At 41.6% G+C, this 17,076-nt stretch overlaps 2 protein-coding genes across 3 annotated transcripts; one reads left to right on the top strand and one right to left on the bottom strand.

The window, feature by feature from the left end:
- Positions 1 to 436: 436 nt before the first annotated feature.
- LOC124056307 (PPARGC1 and ESRR induced regulator, muscle 1) lies at positions 437 to 5,962 on the top strand. The gene is made up of 3 exons (XM_046383625.1): positions 437 to 3,344; positions 3,459 to 3,575; positions 4,303 to 5,962. The coding sequence occupies exons 1-3, from the start codon at positions 452 to 454 to the stop codon at positions 4,389 to 4,391; spliced, it is 3,099 nt and encodes a 1,032-aa protein (XP_046239581.1). The 5' UTR covers positions 437 to 451; the 3' UTR covers positions 4,392 to 5,962.
- Positions 5,963 to 6,322: 360 nt separating this feature from the next.
- On the bottom strand, positions 6,323 to 16,349 carry rereb (arginine-glutamic acid dipeptide (RE) repeats b). Of its 2 annotated transcripts, none has more exons than XM_046383624.1 (17): positions 16,070 to 16,349; positions 15,085 to 15,133; positions 14,346 to 14,470; positions 13,793 to 13,892; positions 13,591 to 13,689; positions 12,810 to 12,890; positions 12,504 to 12,657; positions 12,312 to 12,398; positions 11,997 to 12,190; positions 11,647 to 11,796; positions 11,322 to 11,432; positions 10,042 to 11,183; positions 9,242 to 9,446; positions 8,475 to 9,159; positions 8,216 to 8,356; positions 7,936 to 8,110; positions 6,323 to 7,343 (listed from the first exon to the last, which is right to left on the bottom strand). In XM_046383624.1, exons 1-17 carry the CDS (start codon positions 16,093 to 16,095, stop codon positions 7,310 to 7,312), a joined length of 3,558 nt encoding a protein of 1,185 aa, XP_046239580.1. In that variant the 5' UTR covers positions 16,096 to 16,349; the 3' UTR covers positions 6,323 to 7,309. The 2 variants fall into 2 exon arrangements, with proteins under 2 accessions (XP_046239580.1, XP_046239579.1); XM_046383623.1 differs by having other exon boundaries at positions 11,647 to 11,799; positions 16,070 to 16,348.
- Between the last annotated feature and the right edge of the window lie 727 nt (positions 16,350 to 17,076).

The raw sequence follows: 17,076 nt of genomic DNA, 5'->3' as shown, positions 1-17,076 counted from the left end.
GCATGAAGGTATTTTTGCAACTTAACTCGATGAGTGAGTTTGTTTGTTAAGCTGATACAGTATGTTGTGCCCTGACATTGGACAGCTGAATCTTTCCTATCAGGTCGTATGACTAAGAGCAGGGTCACGGAGTATTTTGGGGTCTGTTATGGTACTTGTGAGCACGGTGCTCTGGTGTTGTTTTGCTACTCTCTGACATGACTTTCATCTCTTGTTTGCTTTCCGCACAACCGTTTCCTCATGACAGCTGATTACAAGCAATGTATGTTCTATATTTAACTCACGTGAGTTGACATAACTTCAACTATAACCCAGCATATACGGCTAGTCCACGACATACACTAGGCCACCTTGAATATTCAGAATATTCTGCAAAATACCTCAGTCTACAACCACAAATTTTTGTTTCCTCCTCTTTTTTTTCAGACTGAAGAGCATGTGAGGTCCCGAAATGGATGATTTAGATCACAGCATGTACATTGCAGAATATGACTGGACGAGCTTCTGTGAGGAGAGTGAGGAGTGTGTCCTGCTGCAGCCTTCGCTCGCCTGCCTTGACAGCTCAGGCCTCAGCGATTCAGAGGATTCAGGAAACTTAAGTTCAGTCCTCAGCACAGGTCAACAGGAGTCACAGCAGAGTGATGAAGCCGAAAGCAACATAGCAGAACACTGCATCGAAGGGGTGCAGATTAATCAGAGTGGTTCAGGAGGAGAACGAAATGATCTTATAACAAAAGCTGAAGAGGACAGTGAGATATGCTTCGATTATCCTGGAGGAAATGCCATCAACGCTGAGGGTGTGCACGTGAGGACTGCAGGGCATGTCACAGAGGGGTCAAATAAAGACATCACATCCCTGCTGCAAACTGAGCAACTAAATGTCAAGACTTCAGATGGAGAATCAGCAGAGCTGAAAAAAGTTGGATACATGCAAATGGGGAGTGACTCTTCATCCATACATGAACCTGACCCACTTTCATGCAGGCGAACAGAACTGAATGTAAGTGAGCTACAGTCTACAGACGGAGCTGTCAGCGAGGATGTGAGCGGTGTTGCTTTAAGAGCAGAGAAAGAGCGCTGGTTCGTGACAGTCAGTGACAGTCCTGCACGACAGCGAGCGCGTGTCACGTCTGTGAAAAAAAAACAAAGACAAAAAAAAACTTGTAAGAACAATCGCACATGCCAAACGAAATCATGTGCAACTGACTTGGAAGTAGCGATAACTAATGAATCTGAGGGAGGGAGGCACACAGAGAGTGTCACACAATCAAATCAAAACTCAAGAGGCAATCCAAGTGCTGAGGAAAATCCTGAGAGCGTTCAGGTGGGAGTCACTTCACATTTATCCCAGATGTCTTCAACGCCTGGTGAAGAGGACAATTTGTCAGACAAACTACTAACGTCTCATATCGCTGAGCCAACAGAGAGAAATAAACATGAAGCAAGCAGCTCAGCATTCACATCCCATGACACATTTACAGCCAAAGATTTGGATTCTGACGGTTTGGAGTCTGACGAGCTTGGAGACAGTGTTGAGTTCCTCTCCATTCACAGTTACGATTCTGAAAGCTATCTGTCAGCTTCTGAATCAGTGGAGGACTCGCAGCATTTTCTCATGCAAAGCCAACAATTGCAGAGCTCATCATTTCTGACACAAAAGAGCTGTCTGACTGAGAATACTGATGCAGATGATACACCGGACAGAGAAATGCATTCTTGTCACAACACTCTCTCTTGCATTGTAACAGATACTTACTCTGAGGCTTATGAAAGCACCAACGTTGTGAAGGCACCCACACTGACTTTTCCATCTGCTGCCCAAAGTGCTGACAAAATGCCAGATGCCGACTCCACATGTGATTACGACACACACTGCACGCAACTCCGCATGCCCTCAGATACACATGGACTCCAGAAACATGAAATTAATCTCTCAGCCTCTGGTTGCTCTTCATTAGATCAGCTTAGTCCGCCCCCTGTTCCTGACGTGACCGTAACACCTTGCTCCGTGGCCGACAGCCCTGAAACATATGCCTTAGCTGCAGGCCACACTCGACCTGTGTATGCTATTTCTGCTTTTTGGGATGAAATGGAAAAACTGACAATAAATGACATTTTGCAGCTCAGGATGGGCAGAAGCACACCTCCCAGGGACAAACAAGAAACTGTGTCACCAAATGTAGATGATTTCCCAACAAATCACAACTCTTTGGTCGACGCTCTGGATTATAATTTGTCTGACGGCGCTCTCATAGATACGTCCGACACTGCTGACTCAGACTATTTCACGCAGCCTGACGAATCCAAAGCAGATCGCTCGAGCTGCGAGTTTTCCACCTCCGATTTTGAGGAAGAGTACTGGCAGTTTCTTGGTGCCAGTAGGAATCCCAGTCCTGATCCTCAGTGCAAAAATCAAAAACATGAGGAAGAGGAGTCCACAGCCTCTGAAGGAAAGGAGACACCTGTACCTTCAGAGGACTTTGCAGGGAAAGATTTTGAGGACTCAGATGCTTTCGCTTCAAGTGAACTTATGTGGCCAAGACAGATCACAAAAAGCAAAAGCGTGAGCAATGTACACGCTCTCAACACAAAGGATGCATCTTCGCTTGGTAATGATGAGAGCAGTCTGTTCCTCAGCAGTTGTCCATCACTGGAGGAGAACACGCTTTTAAAAGGGAATGGCAGCCTGGGAAAACTAACACCTGCAGCTCTTCTATCCAAAACAGACATACTGGAGGAGCATACTCAAATATCCTTCCCTGAAATGTTTGAATGCTTTATCACAGAAAATGAAGCAAAAAGAGACACCAGGTGTGTTGCTGTCTGTGATCCAGAGAACATCTCAGTGGCTCCTTTGTTTGACTACACTGTCTGTACAATCAGGGACGAAGCATCACTCTCTTTCCTCTGTGATTCCAAATGCAGTGAGGAGAAACCCATCCCCATTTTCTCTTGTTCTCATCCTACTGTCAGAGAACTTACATTCCCAAACTATGTTTTCTTGAGTGCAGACTGCAAGGAGGTGGATGGCATCTCTCCACTCAGAGTTGCGTCTCACTCTTTCATCCAGGCTAATGATTATGGGATGTCTGCGGCAGCCCCACGGGGATTTCACAGCTGGAAAAGTTTGCTGCCAATAAGGAAGATTTGCTTCCATGACAAAGGTAGCATCCGGTGCAGAGGGTCTGGAGTGTGGGTGTTTCCAGCTCAAGCCGAGAAAATTATCATCAAGACAGCAGATCCACCAGTAACCATGATCACTGAGAAGAGCGTCTCTTCAAGTCCTTCACAGTTGTGTAAAGAGCTTGCAGTGCAGCAAAGGATTTTGGAGACCATGCAGACAAGTGAGTCTGAGCTCTCTGTCGTGCTGGATGTAAAAACAAACAAACAAACAAAAAAAAACACATCCAAAGCAAAACTACACTGTACTGTCTTGTGCATGTTTCTGTCTCTTACAGGACCAGAGGGCATCTTCTCCACACTGAAGCAGTCAGATATGTGTTTGGTCTGCATTGCTTTTGCCTCCTGGGTATTAAGGTCTTCTGATCCAGAGGCTGATGATGCCTGGAAAGCAGGTATGGAACTCTGATATTCTGCATTGACATATTCTGCCTTTACAGTCATTCATTAACTTAACTTCACTAAAAGCTGGTATCTAAAACACATATCTACATCAACTTCTTCCTTTTAACAGAATGACCTGTTTAAACAGCCTGTAGTGCACAGTAGTACGTGACACAAGTACATATAGGGCATGTCCAACTCTCCTTAAACAGCACATAATGTGGGCACAAAGTAAGTGTGTCGCTGACTTTAGAATAGGTTCTTGTTGCACAGTGGCACCATTGCTTTCTGCTCCAATAATGTATCCTACTTGGGGTTTTTTGTGGGGGTGGGGGGTGTAATGATATCACATATTTACATACTGTAGACTAGAGTTTTGCAGTACTAGATTTAAAATCTGACTAAAGTTCTGAGCAATTTTTAGTGTTTTTGAGCTCAGTTTTTTGTGTGCATTGAACATTTAAATAAATAATACCAAAGAATATATTTTTTTAACTTGTTAAGCTTTATCAGTCTCTGTATTCTGCTACTTGTACTCTGTGTCTTCACAGTTAGACAACAGTTTAAAATAATTTTAACTTTGATTTATATAGTCAAGATTATTAAATGTAATTGAGAAATACTTAAGATTTGTAACCAAGTGGTCAGGGCTTTTAACTATTAAATGTAGACTGCCCTGTGTACTTGGCAAACAGACATCCAGTTCTACAAAGTAACCTTCACTGAAATCCTGTTTAGCTCTGCTGGCAAACGTCAGTGCACTATCGGCTATCCAATACCTGCGGCAGTTTGTGAAGAAGAAGAATCCTTCTCAAGATGATCCCTGATGTCATTGTCCCTGAAGTCATTTCCAAACATTTGCACTTGGGTCCAGAAACATGATGTTATAGGTTCTTTTCAGTCTGAAACTTGGACATTTTTAGTGGGAAGACAGGTCTGCAGATACAGTAAAATATGTTTCTTGTTACATTACAAGACACAAACCAACAATGGCTTGATCTAATAACAAGCATCGTCTCTGTAACCAAAGCCTAATATAATTTAATTCTGTGTGTAATATATACTGTCTTGATAATTAGGATTTTTAGAGCATAAAATTAAATTTAGACTGCAAAAACAAGGACTAAAAATTGAATTTCAAAGGTAGGTTTCAGGATTCAGTACAGGAATAATGTAAAATTTGTTCCATTTGTAGGCTGGCTATATAACACAAAAATGTACATACTCAGAGACAGGTGCTCTGGACAAGAGTTTGTCATCCTAAAAGTCTGAGTTACATTTTATAAAATCTGGAGTTCCCCATTTATTAATATTATTACATGAGACCTGATTTACGTGTTAAATGGGAACAAACTGGCTTGAGGTTGAGAGCTCCAGACAACATCAGGAGACTATTGAGTACTGAGAGACAGACTAACCCAGCTTCGGTTTTGGTCTTTTTATGGGATTTGTTAACAATAACAAAAATGGAGCATATCACCCGTCTCATCCTTTAAACATGAAAACATTTCAGCTGCATTTTAACCTTTTAATGATAATAATAATCATAATCATAATAATTTTCAGTCCTGGGTAAACTGATGTTAATATATGGACCATTCTGTACGTACAGACCTCACACTTTTTAACACTTGCTGTTTGCAAATGTCCTGCTGGGCCTAAAACATTGCTTTGTATGTTATACATACAACATACAAAGTTGTAATGTTTATGTAAAGCATCTTTGTAGAGGATGAAAGTGGATGGAAACCTGTGAGGAAGTTGGAGTTATTGGTCTGGTTAGTATGTATGCTGTAAGGAAAGATTCAGTAGGTGACTGCGTGGGCTGTGTATGATGGGTAAGCATCGTCCAAACAGTGGTTCCCAAACTTTTTGGCTTTGTGCTTAATACGAAGCCATATGTACAAGTGACCTCTCATCACAGGCTGCATGAGCTGTCAGCACTTCTGAGTGATTTTCCAGAGCAAGGAAAAATCAAAGATTAGAGATGACTCCAAAAAAGTGTAGTACATTTATAGGTTTTTTTTTTCATCTTGGTAAAAAACTTGTGACTCTTTAGATTCATCTCACAACCTCCATGTTGGGAACCACTGGTCTGAAGCGCTTTAGTAAAAAGGCCAGTGCATCTGCTGTGATGCAAAAACAAGACTACATATAACCACATTTAATAAGATATAGCTAAGTAGTAGCTTTGCCGATATACATATGCAAAACAATACAACTGACATATCCGCTTGTCTGTTCTGGTCTGTTGTTGCCACTGTTGTATTTTGTGTAAAGATCTACAAGCAAATGGCTGTTGTCAGGACACTTGCTGTCAAACGAGACAAACAATACATATTATTCTACATGTATGACAGATTTTGGGCAATAATACAATAAAACCATGTGTATCCCATGCTCCTCTCTGTCCAAGTTGTCCAAGTTGTCCAAGTTGATGGGTGCAGGAAACAACCACACTAACAGGAAGTATACTGTTCCCGCTATATTTACATGCGGGTGCCAGTTTGGGTACAACTTGCTAAAATTAACACAGTCTAATGACAACAGTCCTGCAATAACCAAACTGTTGGTTAAATAAGAGAAACACCTCTCTGTACAATACATATTCATCTATTGTAGGAAGGGGTGATTTATTAAAGAACTGTTATATTAGACTGTAAGGCTAAGTGTGACTGCACTGGCAAATGGCAAATGAGTCTATTTTCCACACAGTTTGGCTCTCTTTCAAGCAGAAGAAGTCCAAGTGCAAAGAGAACAAGGTGTCACTGCAGAAATATTTATTGAAATAAATATGCAATGGATAACTTTCATATTATGTCACATAAATATTAAATTTAGAGTTAAGTATTTTTAAAAAGTCCATTAAAATGAGCAAGATTTAGTTTCCAATTCAGTTTTTCTTATCAAAACAATGTAAATAATTTATTCTAATCAAGCTTCTGTAGTGACAGATAATGGTCCAATTAGTAATTATCTCACCTCATAATACCATATACTATTTTAGCTTATTATTTACTGCTATCGTGCTGAATCCAGGGTCAGGTGTTTACATCTACCGCTAAATCAATAGTACTCATTCATATAGAATATTGTGAACATGTAATATATACAATCCCAAAAATGAGTGAATAAAAGCTTCGGTTATATTGTGAAAAGATATCTTGATATATAAAACTTTAGGATTTAGACAAATATTTAGCAGATTTCAGAGTAAAACCAACCTCTACTATGCTTTCAGAGTCTAAACACCACAATGCAGCTTGCTACTCTAGTTTGGACTGAGTCATGCTAGGTCGTTACAGTCATTCAAACACTGATTTACATGTCATTCTGTACAAGGAAATCATTTAGAAACCGTAGGGATATTTAAACTTAACACCAAAGTCAGTCTGTTTTCATATCTTTTGTAAGTACTGTATTTTAGCAAATTAATATTACTGCATATGAAACCGTTTTACAGTGTTAGAGAAAATCTGCCACTTTTTAAATCTCACACGAATGGATGAGACTGTTCATTATTTTGATAATAAAACTAGTATAAAGTCTTAAGTGATATGAAAATCTCAGACGGACTTTGACAGTCTCATTAAGTGCTGAACAAGGAATGCACATAAAGATCCACAAAGTGTTTTCTAAAATATATTAAAACAAAAAAAAACTGACACAAATATTCTCTTACAGTCTAAAAGGTACACAGTATTCTATTGGGTATGAGTATAGGGTTTCATGCACCACCTGGGACTTAAGATGGCTTGTCACCTTCTTTCTTCAGACGGCTTAAGAAAACAGAAACAAAGATTAATTAACACTTGGGAGCATTTGGCTGTGAAACACATTTTACATGAGTTTGAATGAGAAATGTGGAATGATGTTGTTAATTTTGACTCCGTGGAGGAGAAAACTGAACATACCAAGGAATGTATTATGAAATTACCTTTAAGCTGCATAGCTATGATAATAATGAGATGCTTTTTAATTAGTGGCAGACAAGTTTTTCACGTGCATCCTCGTGTGATGGCTCAAAACAAAAAACAAAACAGACTACCACTTGTAAAAATACTGCTCTATATCACCACTATGGTTAAAAGAAAAAGAACATCTCCACACGGTACCATTAAGTAAATCAGGCCTCTTAAAAATAAAAACGGATGCTTTCTATGAAAAACATACAACTATTTCAATATTTATTTTCAACTTCGAGTCAATACACAGTAGTGCTCTTTGTGAAACAGTAATTACAGTCTTAGTCGGCTCATAAAATAAAGCTTTGAAGCAGAGAACTTAACCTGATTTTTAGAATGCAAATGAGATGAATTCCTCAAGTAACTGTTTCAGCTCTTCACTACATTAGAACTTCAAAAATCTCACCTATAATAATCTTCCTGACTTGGTAGAGGGCCTCCATGCAGGTGATGCCCGTGCAGCCACTGCTGCTCCAAGGCCATCCTCTGCAGCTCTGCGGACTGAGCATGCATGGCCTGGAGCTGGTGAGCAGCAGACATCTGAGGAATCGGGCCCTGCAGCTCTCGTGGGTAAGCAGCTCCTATGGAAAGTGAAAATTTATGACTGAGGTCCAAATTGATGGAGGTGGACTCAGAGAAGACTTGAGGTGAAAACTGAGAGTAAATTAAGAGTTGAGATTACGAACCAAACAGTGGGTGGCGCAGCATCTCATGATCATGAGGAAGATCGCTGAGTAAAGGGTTGGGGATAGGGCCACCAGGGAAAGGGAACCGGGCTAAACGTGGTCCTGTTGCCAGGGGGTCCACTAGAGGATGTGGGCTTGAACCTGGATGAAGAGACATATCAGTGCATTAATACAATAAATGAAAGTCAGCTTCACATCACTGGATGTATTACTGCGGACTGATTAACTTCTCAAAATCAGTCAGTAATTCTAATCTCACCTTGACTGAGTGGATCCTGTTGGTGCAGGTGGAGGTGGGAATGAATGTGCGAGTGCTGGTGGTGATGCGGCGTCACATTGAGCATCTGCAGCCTGGCAGCGGGGTCAGTCGCCACAGATGCCATCCTCTCCGCATGAAGCCGCTCTGCAGTGAGCCGCTCTGCGTAACTCAGCTCTGGACGCAGCTGAGGTCCAGCAAGTGCCATCCTCTCCCGCTCCAGATGATTCAGCCCAGGATGAAAGGGTGCAAAGTGGTGGGGAGGCCCAGGTAGGTGAGGGAGCGCAATTGCCCCGTGTCTGGCAAAGTGCTCCATGGGGTTTGCTGAAGGGTGTAAAGTTTCTAGGTCTGGGGGCTTGACCTCAAAGCCAGGCTTCATCCTCTCGCGGAGCTCCCTCTCTCTGAGGTTCCTCAGCTCACGTTCTCTAAGGCTCGGTTCAGCGCTATACAGGCCAGGCATGTGGTAGGCCAGCAAGGGGTCGCTAGGGCCCAGTGACACATAGAAAGGGTGGTTACGGTTGGTGGGCGACATGACATGCGGCCGGGCATATTCACTCAGGGTGCGCAGGGCAGGTGTATCAGGGCCAATGTATGGGGGCACAGCAGCTACAGTGGTAGGTGGCTGCTCAAAGGAGGGGCGTCCGTGGCCCTCACTCATACGACTGTCATGGGAGGAGCTGGAGGCTCTCTGCAAGTAAACACAGTGTGTGAGATAATTCATACACATTCAAGTTGTTTATAAATGGAATACAGGGAAATGTTGCACTCACAGCATTTCTGTCTGCCTCCCTTTCTCTTTCTCTCTCTCTGTCTTTCTCCCTTTCACGTTCGTGCCGAGCACTGAGCTCGGCCTCCCTCCTGGACTTTTCCATGGCCTCCTCCCTTTTCTTGGCCAGCTTAGAAGATGAAAGTGGAGTGAAGAACAGGTCTGTTCTGGCACAGGAGTTGTAACCACGATCCAAGTGTTTGATAAACCTGAAAGAAACATCACATCGAAATTAAACTAATAACTTCACATAAAATAACAATATGATTCATTCAAATGTACAGGTGTTTTTGGCACTACATTTGAGAAAAAAAAAAGCGAGGACATGATCATGATACACACTGTACTGCACCAAACAACAAGCGGATGGATATTTTTCTCTGAAGGTGGTGGAGCTTAAAGTACAGAGAATATTGGCTTTGTAGTCTTCAAGCACAGACAAACTCTCACTGAATGCTAATGTGTCTGCTCGATGTGTAAATAGACAAATTTCTCCCGACAAGTTGGCCTCAACAACTTACACTAAATTATACTAACAACTAAGTGATACTGTGTCAGTGTTGTGCTCACAGCTTGTTTTTCTGTCAACACATGGCCAAAAAAAAATCAGTTATAGCAGGTTTAAACCACCAGTTGACCACTTGTATTGCTTGTACAATTTTTCATTTTATGCTCACAAGAATAACAGTATATGAAGCGAACAGACATCATCTGCATTCAAACATCAACACGATAATTAGGAATGTCAAACCTTCTAACTTTATAAATTAAATAAAAGACTTGAAAATGTTTCTTCAGACATACCGTGCAGACTGGCTGGCATGGCTTGCCATGTTGACAATGGTGGGCTCCGGTGAGGGACTCCGAGGTGAAGATGGTGGGCTCTCAGCCTCTTCCGTCTCATCCAGTGGCTCTTCTTTAATCTGAATTTGAGATCCTCCTGCTGTGGTGCCTGGTGAAGGTCTCAGTGGAAGAGGCGGGAATGATGGCTGGAGGCTTGGGAGAGGACCAATAGCAGAAGATGTTATAGAGGTGAGAGGGTGTGAGGCTGCAGCGGGTGGGTGAGAAGAAGTCATGCTTTTTCCAGGGTGGGTCTGCACCTGAGAGATCACTGGAAGTTGGGTAGGTAGTGATGGTACAGACAATGGCTGAGGCATGAGCTGAAGAGGTGGAGGGGGGGCACCTGGAGGATGCTGGTTGGGCAGAGAATTGAGGGGCTTCAGAGCAGGAGGTGGGGGGAGATTGGACGGCATCTGAGGGAAAGGTGTAGCAGACTGGTGTGGCATCTGCTTGTGTGATGGTGGAATTGGGGTAGTGGGAGGAGGTTTGATTTGTGGGCCAGACAGAGAAGGCTGGGGGAGCTGAGACTCCCTAAAGAAGGGGGGTGGTCGCTGGGTGGCCTGGGGTGATGGACCAAGAGGTTGCAGGGGCTGTGCAGAGCTGAGAGCAGGTGGGACCTGAAATGCAGGAGAAAGAGGAGAGTCCTGACCCAGTGCTGATGGAAGATGTGGTGGACCAGGAACAGAGTGAAAAGTGGCCAGTGGTCGGTTGTTTGGGCCTGGGGCAGCAGCTGACTGACCAGCAGCTGGCTGAGGGGGGTCTGGAGAAGGAGGAGGGGGGCTCTGAGCAGGATCAGCAGAGGGAGTGCTTTGTGTTGGCTGAATAGTGATGGGAGGCCCCTGAGAAGGTAGGGCCTGTGCAACTGGTGTCTCAGCCAACACAGCAGCAGGAGCGATGGGCTCTGATGGGACGCCATTCGGCTGGGCAGACGAGTCAGAGTCGCTCTCATGGCCCTGTTGAGGACTGGGAATGCTGGGAGAGGAGCTGCGGTTGTCTTGATCAATGTCTTTGGTGTCACTGCTGCCATCATCCTGAGCACTGCGGCTTTCTGACGAGCTCTCCTCCTCAACCTCAGCCTCTCCCTCTGACCGGGAGCTCTGTGGGTCCTGGAGGAACAGACAAACAAATGATTAGTATCTCCCAATAAAGAATTAGCTCCTTACACTGTAAAACTCACTTTTGTCTGTAGCGGTTTTTATTCAAATGATATTTGACATTTGATAATGATATTTGCTCCCTCTCACCTGTGTCTTTGGCCTTTTAGGCGTAACCTTTTCAGGCTCGTCAGGCTCCTGAGCAGGACTCTCTCGTACACGTTTGACTGGCTTTGGTGACGTTACCTCCTCTTTTATCTTCTGTGGACATAGTATGACAACAAAGAGGTATTAATTACTTACAGAAAATGATGCTGTATTTGTGCATTGGTGAGGTTGTTGAAATTAGTTTAGTTGAAGCAGTCAGTCAAAAAGTAGCCCAGCCACAAGTGTACACATGCTCAATAATATGCAAACAACCTGGCTGATCTGATAAAGTAATGTCATACAGGTACAACATTATGATTATGTTTACCTTGTTTGTCTTCCTGCTGGATTCATTCTTGTTATCAGAGGAAGACGATCTCAAAGCTGCTCCACTGGGGGAGGGCTGGCTACTGGATTGCTGATCCTCACTGGTGGGGGAGCCTGTGAGCCTCCTGTGGCCACTTCTTAAAGATGACAACTGCTAAAAAAATATTCAGCAGTTAGCATCGTAAACAAACAAACAATAAAGATGATTCCACAAATGCACAAATACTTGCCAGGTTACTGACAAAGCTTATTGTCAGACTCAATAATCTTGTGACATCTGAGGTTTTTTTTTGTTTTTTTTTCCCCTAGTAATAAGGATAAGTGTAAATTATCTGCCAGCCTCAGGCTTACCGGTGCTCTGCTTCGCCTTGTCCTCATGCCATGTTTGGTGTTCACCACTTCTTCCTCTTTAACAGGTTTAAACATAAATGGAACACCTGCAGATTTTGGAGCTTGCGGCAGACATCCATGTTTGTTTTCATATGTGCGACAAGTCGTGCAAATTAACAGGTTGTCTCTTCCCCCCTGGTGCCAATCCTTGGAACCTGTTTAAGAACATGTTCTCAGGTTAAAAGGCTTTTACAGGAACCTGTACAGCAAGACTATTGCATAAAATTCCAAACTCTGCCCAGTGTGGTAAATTACAATTAAATGACATGTACTCACTTGTTGCTCCACAGTGGCTGCAGCTCTTGATTTCCTGTTCACTGTCTTCACTATCAAGATCATCCTCACTGGCAGAACTCGCATCCACTGCAAAGGAAAAATCAGCTTCTATGAACTCCAACTCATGTGAATGCAACACTTCATGACGACACATCTATACAAAAAAAAATCTGGAGAACATTAAGTGCTCACCTGAATAATTTCGTGATGGGGTGTTGACAAGAGCTGCCGCAGAGCGAGTCTTTGCTTTGCGAGAGGATGGCTGTCGCCGTGGCTGTCGGTAAGCTCTTGTTCCTGCAGCCTCAGGAGTTTTTTTCCAGTGGTAATAGAAAGTAATCAGCTCCCCCTGATAACAAGAATGCAGGACTTTTAGGAACAATACATGTTATGTTTGTAATCCAAACTATAGCAACCATGAATCATGGTTATAATAATGCATAATCCTGGTGCATTAAAAACTGTTCAGCTGACAAAAAAAAAAATTTGTTGTTCAATTACAGTCTTTTTGCTGGGCAGAAAGTCTTTCCGTATGCGGAAGAAATTCTTTCCATACTGTCTCAGGCCTTTGATGAAGCGTTTCTGTTGGGGAAAAGGAGGGAGGGTGGTTATGGATAACATTAAATGATATACAGTTGTGAAATAGAAGGCTATAAAGCAGACTGATTATCTTGTGATACACAACAGTGTTTACTAGATATTATTATTACAATGCAGGACTGACAGTACACTTGAATTTTAGCTGGTCTGATTAAAAAAATGTTTAAAATAACAAAAATCAACACCAACTATTACATATGACAATAAACAGACAAAAACAAAGCAAATCTGAAGGCCGAAATGCTTGTGTGCGACATGTATAGCCAGTATCCCAGGAAAACAGGGTGAAACACAAAACACTAGAAAGTTTTAACACTAAGATTAAACTTTTTATTTTACTTTTATTAAGAGTTATTTGACTTTAGCAATTAACCCTAGTTTTTTAATAGATTGGGGTTATAGGGCACCTTCTTGTTGAGTGTGCTCTGATTTAAATGAAAAAAACATCTTTTTTCCTGTTTAAAACTAAAGTAGCATTTTTTGTTTTTTTTAATGAAAAAAACACTCTTTTACTGTAAAATTTCTGATTCCTGAGAACTTTTATTTTACACTCACTGCACTGGTAAACATGTCAAGTGGAATTAAAATGCAGGACTTTATATGCCTGAGAAAACACTTTTAAGGACTAACAAGCTGTCAGCACTGACCTTCAGCGCTGTGCTACTAGCTAAAGGCGTCTCACCACATCATCCTCTGACCAGCACTTCTCAATGAGCTTCGGCAGCGGCTTCTTAACCAAACGCTGGAGAGCTTTTGCTGCATCGTAATGACTTGCATGTAGCTAGAATTGAAAAAAATTAAGATATCAGTGACTCTGCAATGTAGTATTTTGTTCTTTGAATTAAATGGATGCTGATGAATAGATTTCAAGTTAAAGTCCTGACCATGTTCAGTGCATTGAGTGTGGTATCATCACGGGAGGCAGCTAAACATCCATCCTCCGTGGATCCACCATCACACATCCCCGCAAACGCTGCCATGCTCCTTAAAAATTTAAAAACAAAAAATACAAAAACCATGTTAATGTCATGAAGTGAAAACAGAGACTAACCATATGTCTAGTTTTGTTTTGCAAGTACTTCTGACCACTCTGTGAAAACACTAGCAAGTAATACTGGTTATTTTTGTGTTTTAATCTTGTTATTACAACAATGTCTTAAGTGTTCAATTATAAGTACTGGTTTGACATAAAGTGAAGCAGTATTTATTTATCACAACAAATTTCTTTACAATAACAGCATTGCATTGAACAAAAACAGGTGGGCAATTTAGTTAGGCATTAAATAGCATCTGTTTTCCATGGCTGCATGTAAATTGCCAGTTTATTGTAAAATTATAGTAATTGGACAATCTCAAAAAATATTTCCACCCCTTTCAGAGAGGCTCAAGACAAATTTCACCTAAGTATAAGTGATGCATTATACCGCAGACACTGACCTGGCAGCTCTGAGGTACATGAGAAGGTCACAGTCATTGACCCCTGGAGTCCACATCAGCTCCTCATTCTCTGTCTGAGTCTGTAAACCAGGAGCGGGCCGTGGCTGCAACTCTGGAAGTTTGGCCTGCAATGAAATCAATGGAAAGAGATAAACCAGCAAACCATTATTAGATTGCCTCAAACAACAGCAAGAGTCTTAAAAAAAATAACAATTTTTTTAAAGACTTATTAAAAGAAATGAAAAAAGCCAATTACATTTAGAGTGATTCAACTGTCAAAAAATGTGTATTATTACATTGTGGCACTAAAGTAATTAATGGACAGGAAGGATTTCATGCCACATTTTTAAACAATACTTTACGTTATATGTTTAATAGGTTTGGTAATGGTACCTGCTAGTATCTGTTTCACATGAGTGAGGATCTTCAGATAGATCTTAAACTTTCATACATTTTGCCTATGGCAGAGATACAGTGTGCACGACACACAAATATACACTGAACATACAGGTCTGATCGGTTTCATAACAAGCTAAATAGGCCACTATAGAACATGCAGTACACACTGACAGAACAGACATTTCAAAGGGAAATACACATACTTTTTTTAAATTACACTGTCCAAATATTCTTTACTCAAACCAATAGATAAAAAAAATCTTTTGGATATAGAAATATATAAATGATTTTGATTTTTTCTTATTCTGCTGAGACATATTTTACTTGTAGCGGGTTGTACCTGATGACTTGGTCCCACTCTGATCTCGCCCTGTGTGTTGTTCAGGCTCCTGAAGTTAAAGAAGAAGAAATATACAACATCCGGCGTTCATCATATGCATTACATTCCAGTAACTCTCATGCTTTGCTACCTGCACTCTTGGCCTCAAGTATTTAGCTATCAAAGACAGTGTGTTGACTATATATATTAACTGTTACTTAGCGGGTAATTAACGCAGCACATTCTGGGCAAAGACACGGATATTCAGTAAGTGGTATAACTTGGCAGAGACAGCAGCTTCCCTCCCCCTGCACAGTGATTTCAGCAGCAGAATAACATCCCGCCCCTGCATCACTATGAGCCAATCTCAGCTGTGACCTGCGTCGTTTCCTTATATTACATGAATGAAATCCGACGCTTTCTACCGCAAAAGACTGTCAATCAATCATACGTGAGCTGCTAATTTTTTTTTACGGTTACCATTATAGGAACAGCGTGTGCTAATTTAAAGATCCTAACAGACTGACAGCAGCAGGCTGGCATGCCTAATTGTTAGCTGAAGTGTGCAATCAATAACAAACATCAGTGTTAGCACGCACAACATGTCGTTGACGTGCATACATACACGTATATACATACATATATGACGACCTATGTCACTGTACACCAAGCCCAAAGCGATTAACAGCCGATTTATTAATCACGCTATGCACATGGTTAATCTGCTTTACTGACACTATTTAACCTAATATCTGCAGAAATGGCTGTTAGCGACAGTAAAGCGAGCATAAAACCATTTCGCCAACAGGAGCTGCTAGCTGCTAACGAGACAGTAACATTACGCCGCGATTTGGCTAGCGTGTTAGCCAGACACGAACTTCGTGACCGCTGACACTCCGACTGTTTCATACAAACGGCTCTCAAAGTAATGCTACAAAACACTAAAACACACATTTGATACATAGCAACATAATTAGAAACGCAAACTGTAAGTTAATCAAGTTACCTCCGCGGACTGAACAGGTCGTCCATGTCGAAGGATGTTTGGATGTGGCTTGTTGACACTACGCAGCGCAGTGGGCGATACACACACACACAAACTATGCGAATCCCCTATTACATGGCTATTCAAAATGGAGGCGGTGTAGCGGAGGGAGTCGGTGTATTTTTTTTTCCAGTGCAATGACCTCAGCAGCCACAGCTAAGCCTTCAAACTTGTCTGGGTGTAGATAACTGAGCATGTGCCGCGGATCAGCAGCAGCAGCAGCCACTGGGGCCGCTCATCAGCTGCCGCTGCACAGGCGTCCATGAATCAAACAACATCATACTGTGTGTACTGCTGTGGTTACTAAACATAATTATGTAAGCCATAACATTAACCTACCACCGACAGAAATAGTCTTGTCGGTTCACACTTGATGGAGAACAGAGGTGCAGGAAACCACAGTGTGATCATATATTGTCAGTTTTGTGCTATTAACAATCCGATTGGTTTTGAGGTTGCTCATAACGATGATTTTAATTCATTTCCGATAAACATTATGCCTTTGGACTTTTAGATTTTTCTGATTAATTAACGAGTAACGAGTAATTTATTGTGAAAATAATTGTTAACATCAGTCCTATACAAAACAACTGAAATCAGCTCCAGCTCGAGTATCTTTAAATGTTGCTTTTACATTAATGCATCAGTAAAAATGATCTAATGATGTAATATTTAACAGTCACAGAGAACATTTTTCTGCATCGATCCAGCAACTTTTATTTGAAGTGCATTTTAGTATTTGATTATACTCCAAAGTTTCTAATGTTAGACTTGACTTGTAATGGAGTATTTTTACAGTGTGGTATTAGTATTTTTATTTTAAGATCTGAATCCTTGTATCTTTTTCCAATATTTGCGCAGTTTTAGGGCTCCACAGGTACCGATCTACCCAGGTAATCAGACGGAACTGCCCTTTTCTTTCAGTTTTATGTTTCAGCATATGAAGCTAACCGCTTAAAACAAAAAAA

The sequence above is a fragment of the Scatophagus argus genome, chromosome 3 (assembly GCF_020382885.2).
Source record: "Scatophagus argus isolate fScaArg1 chromosome 3, fScaArg1.pri, whole genome shotgun sequence".
Lineage (NCBI taxonomy): Eukaryota > Metazoa > Chordata > Actinopteri > Scatophagidae > Scatophagus > Scatophagus argus.
The sequence above is the reverse complement of the archived record's forward strand: the minus strand, read 5'-3'. Positions and strand labels throughout refer to the sequence as shown.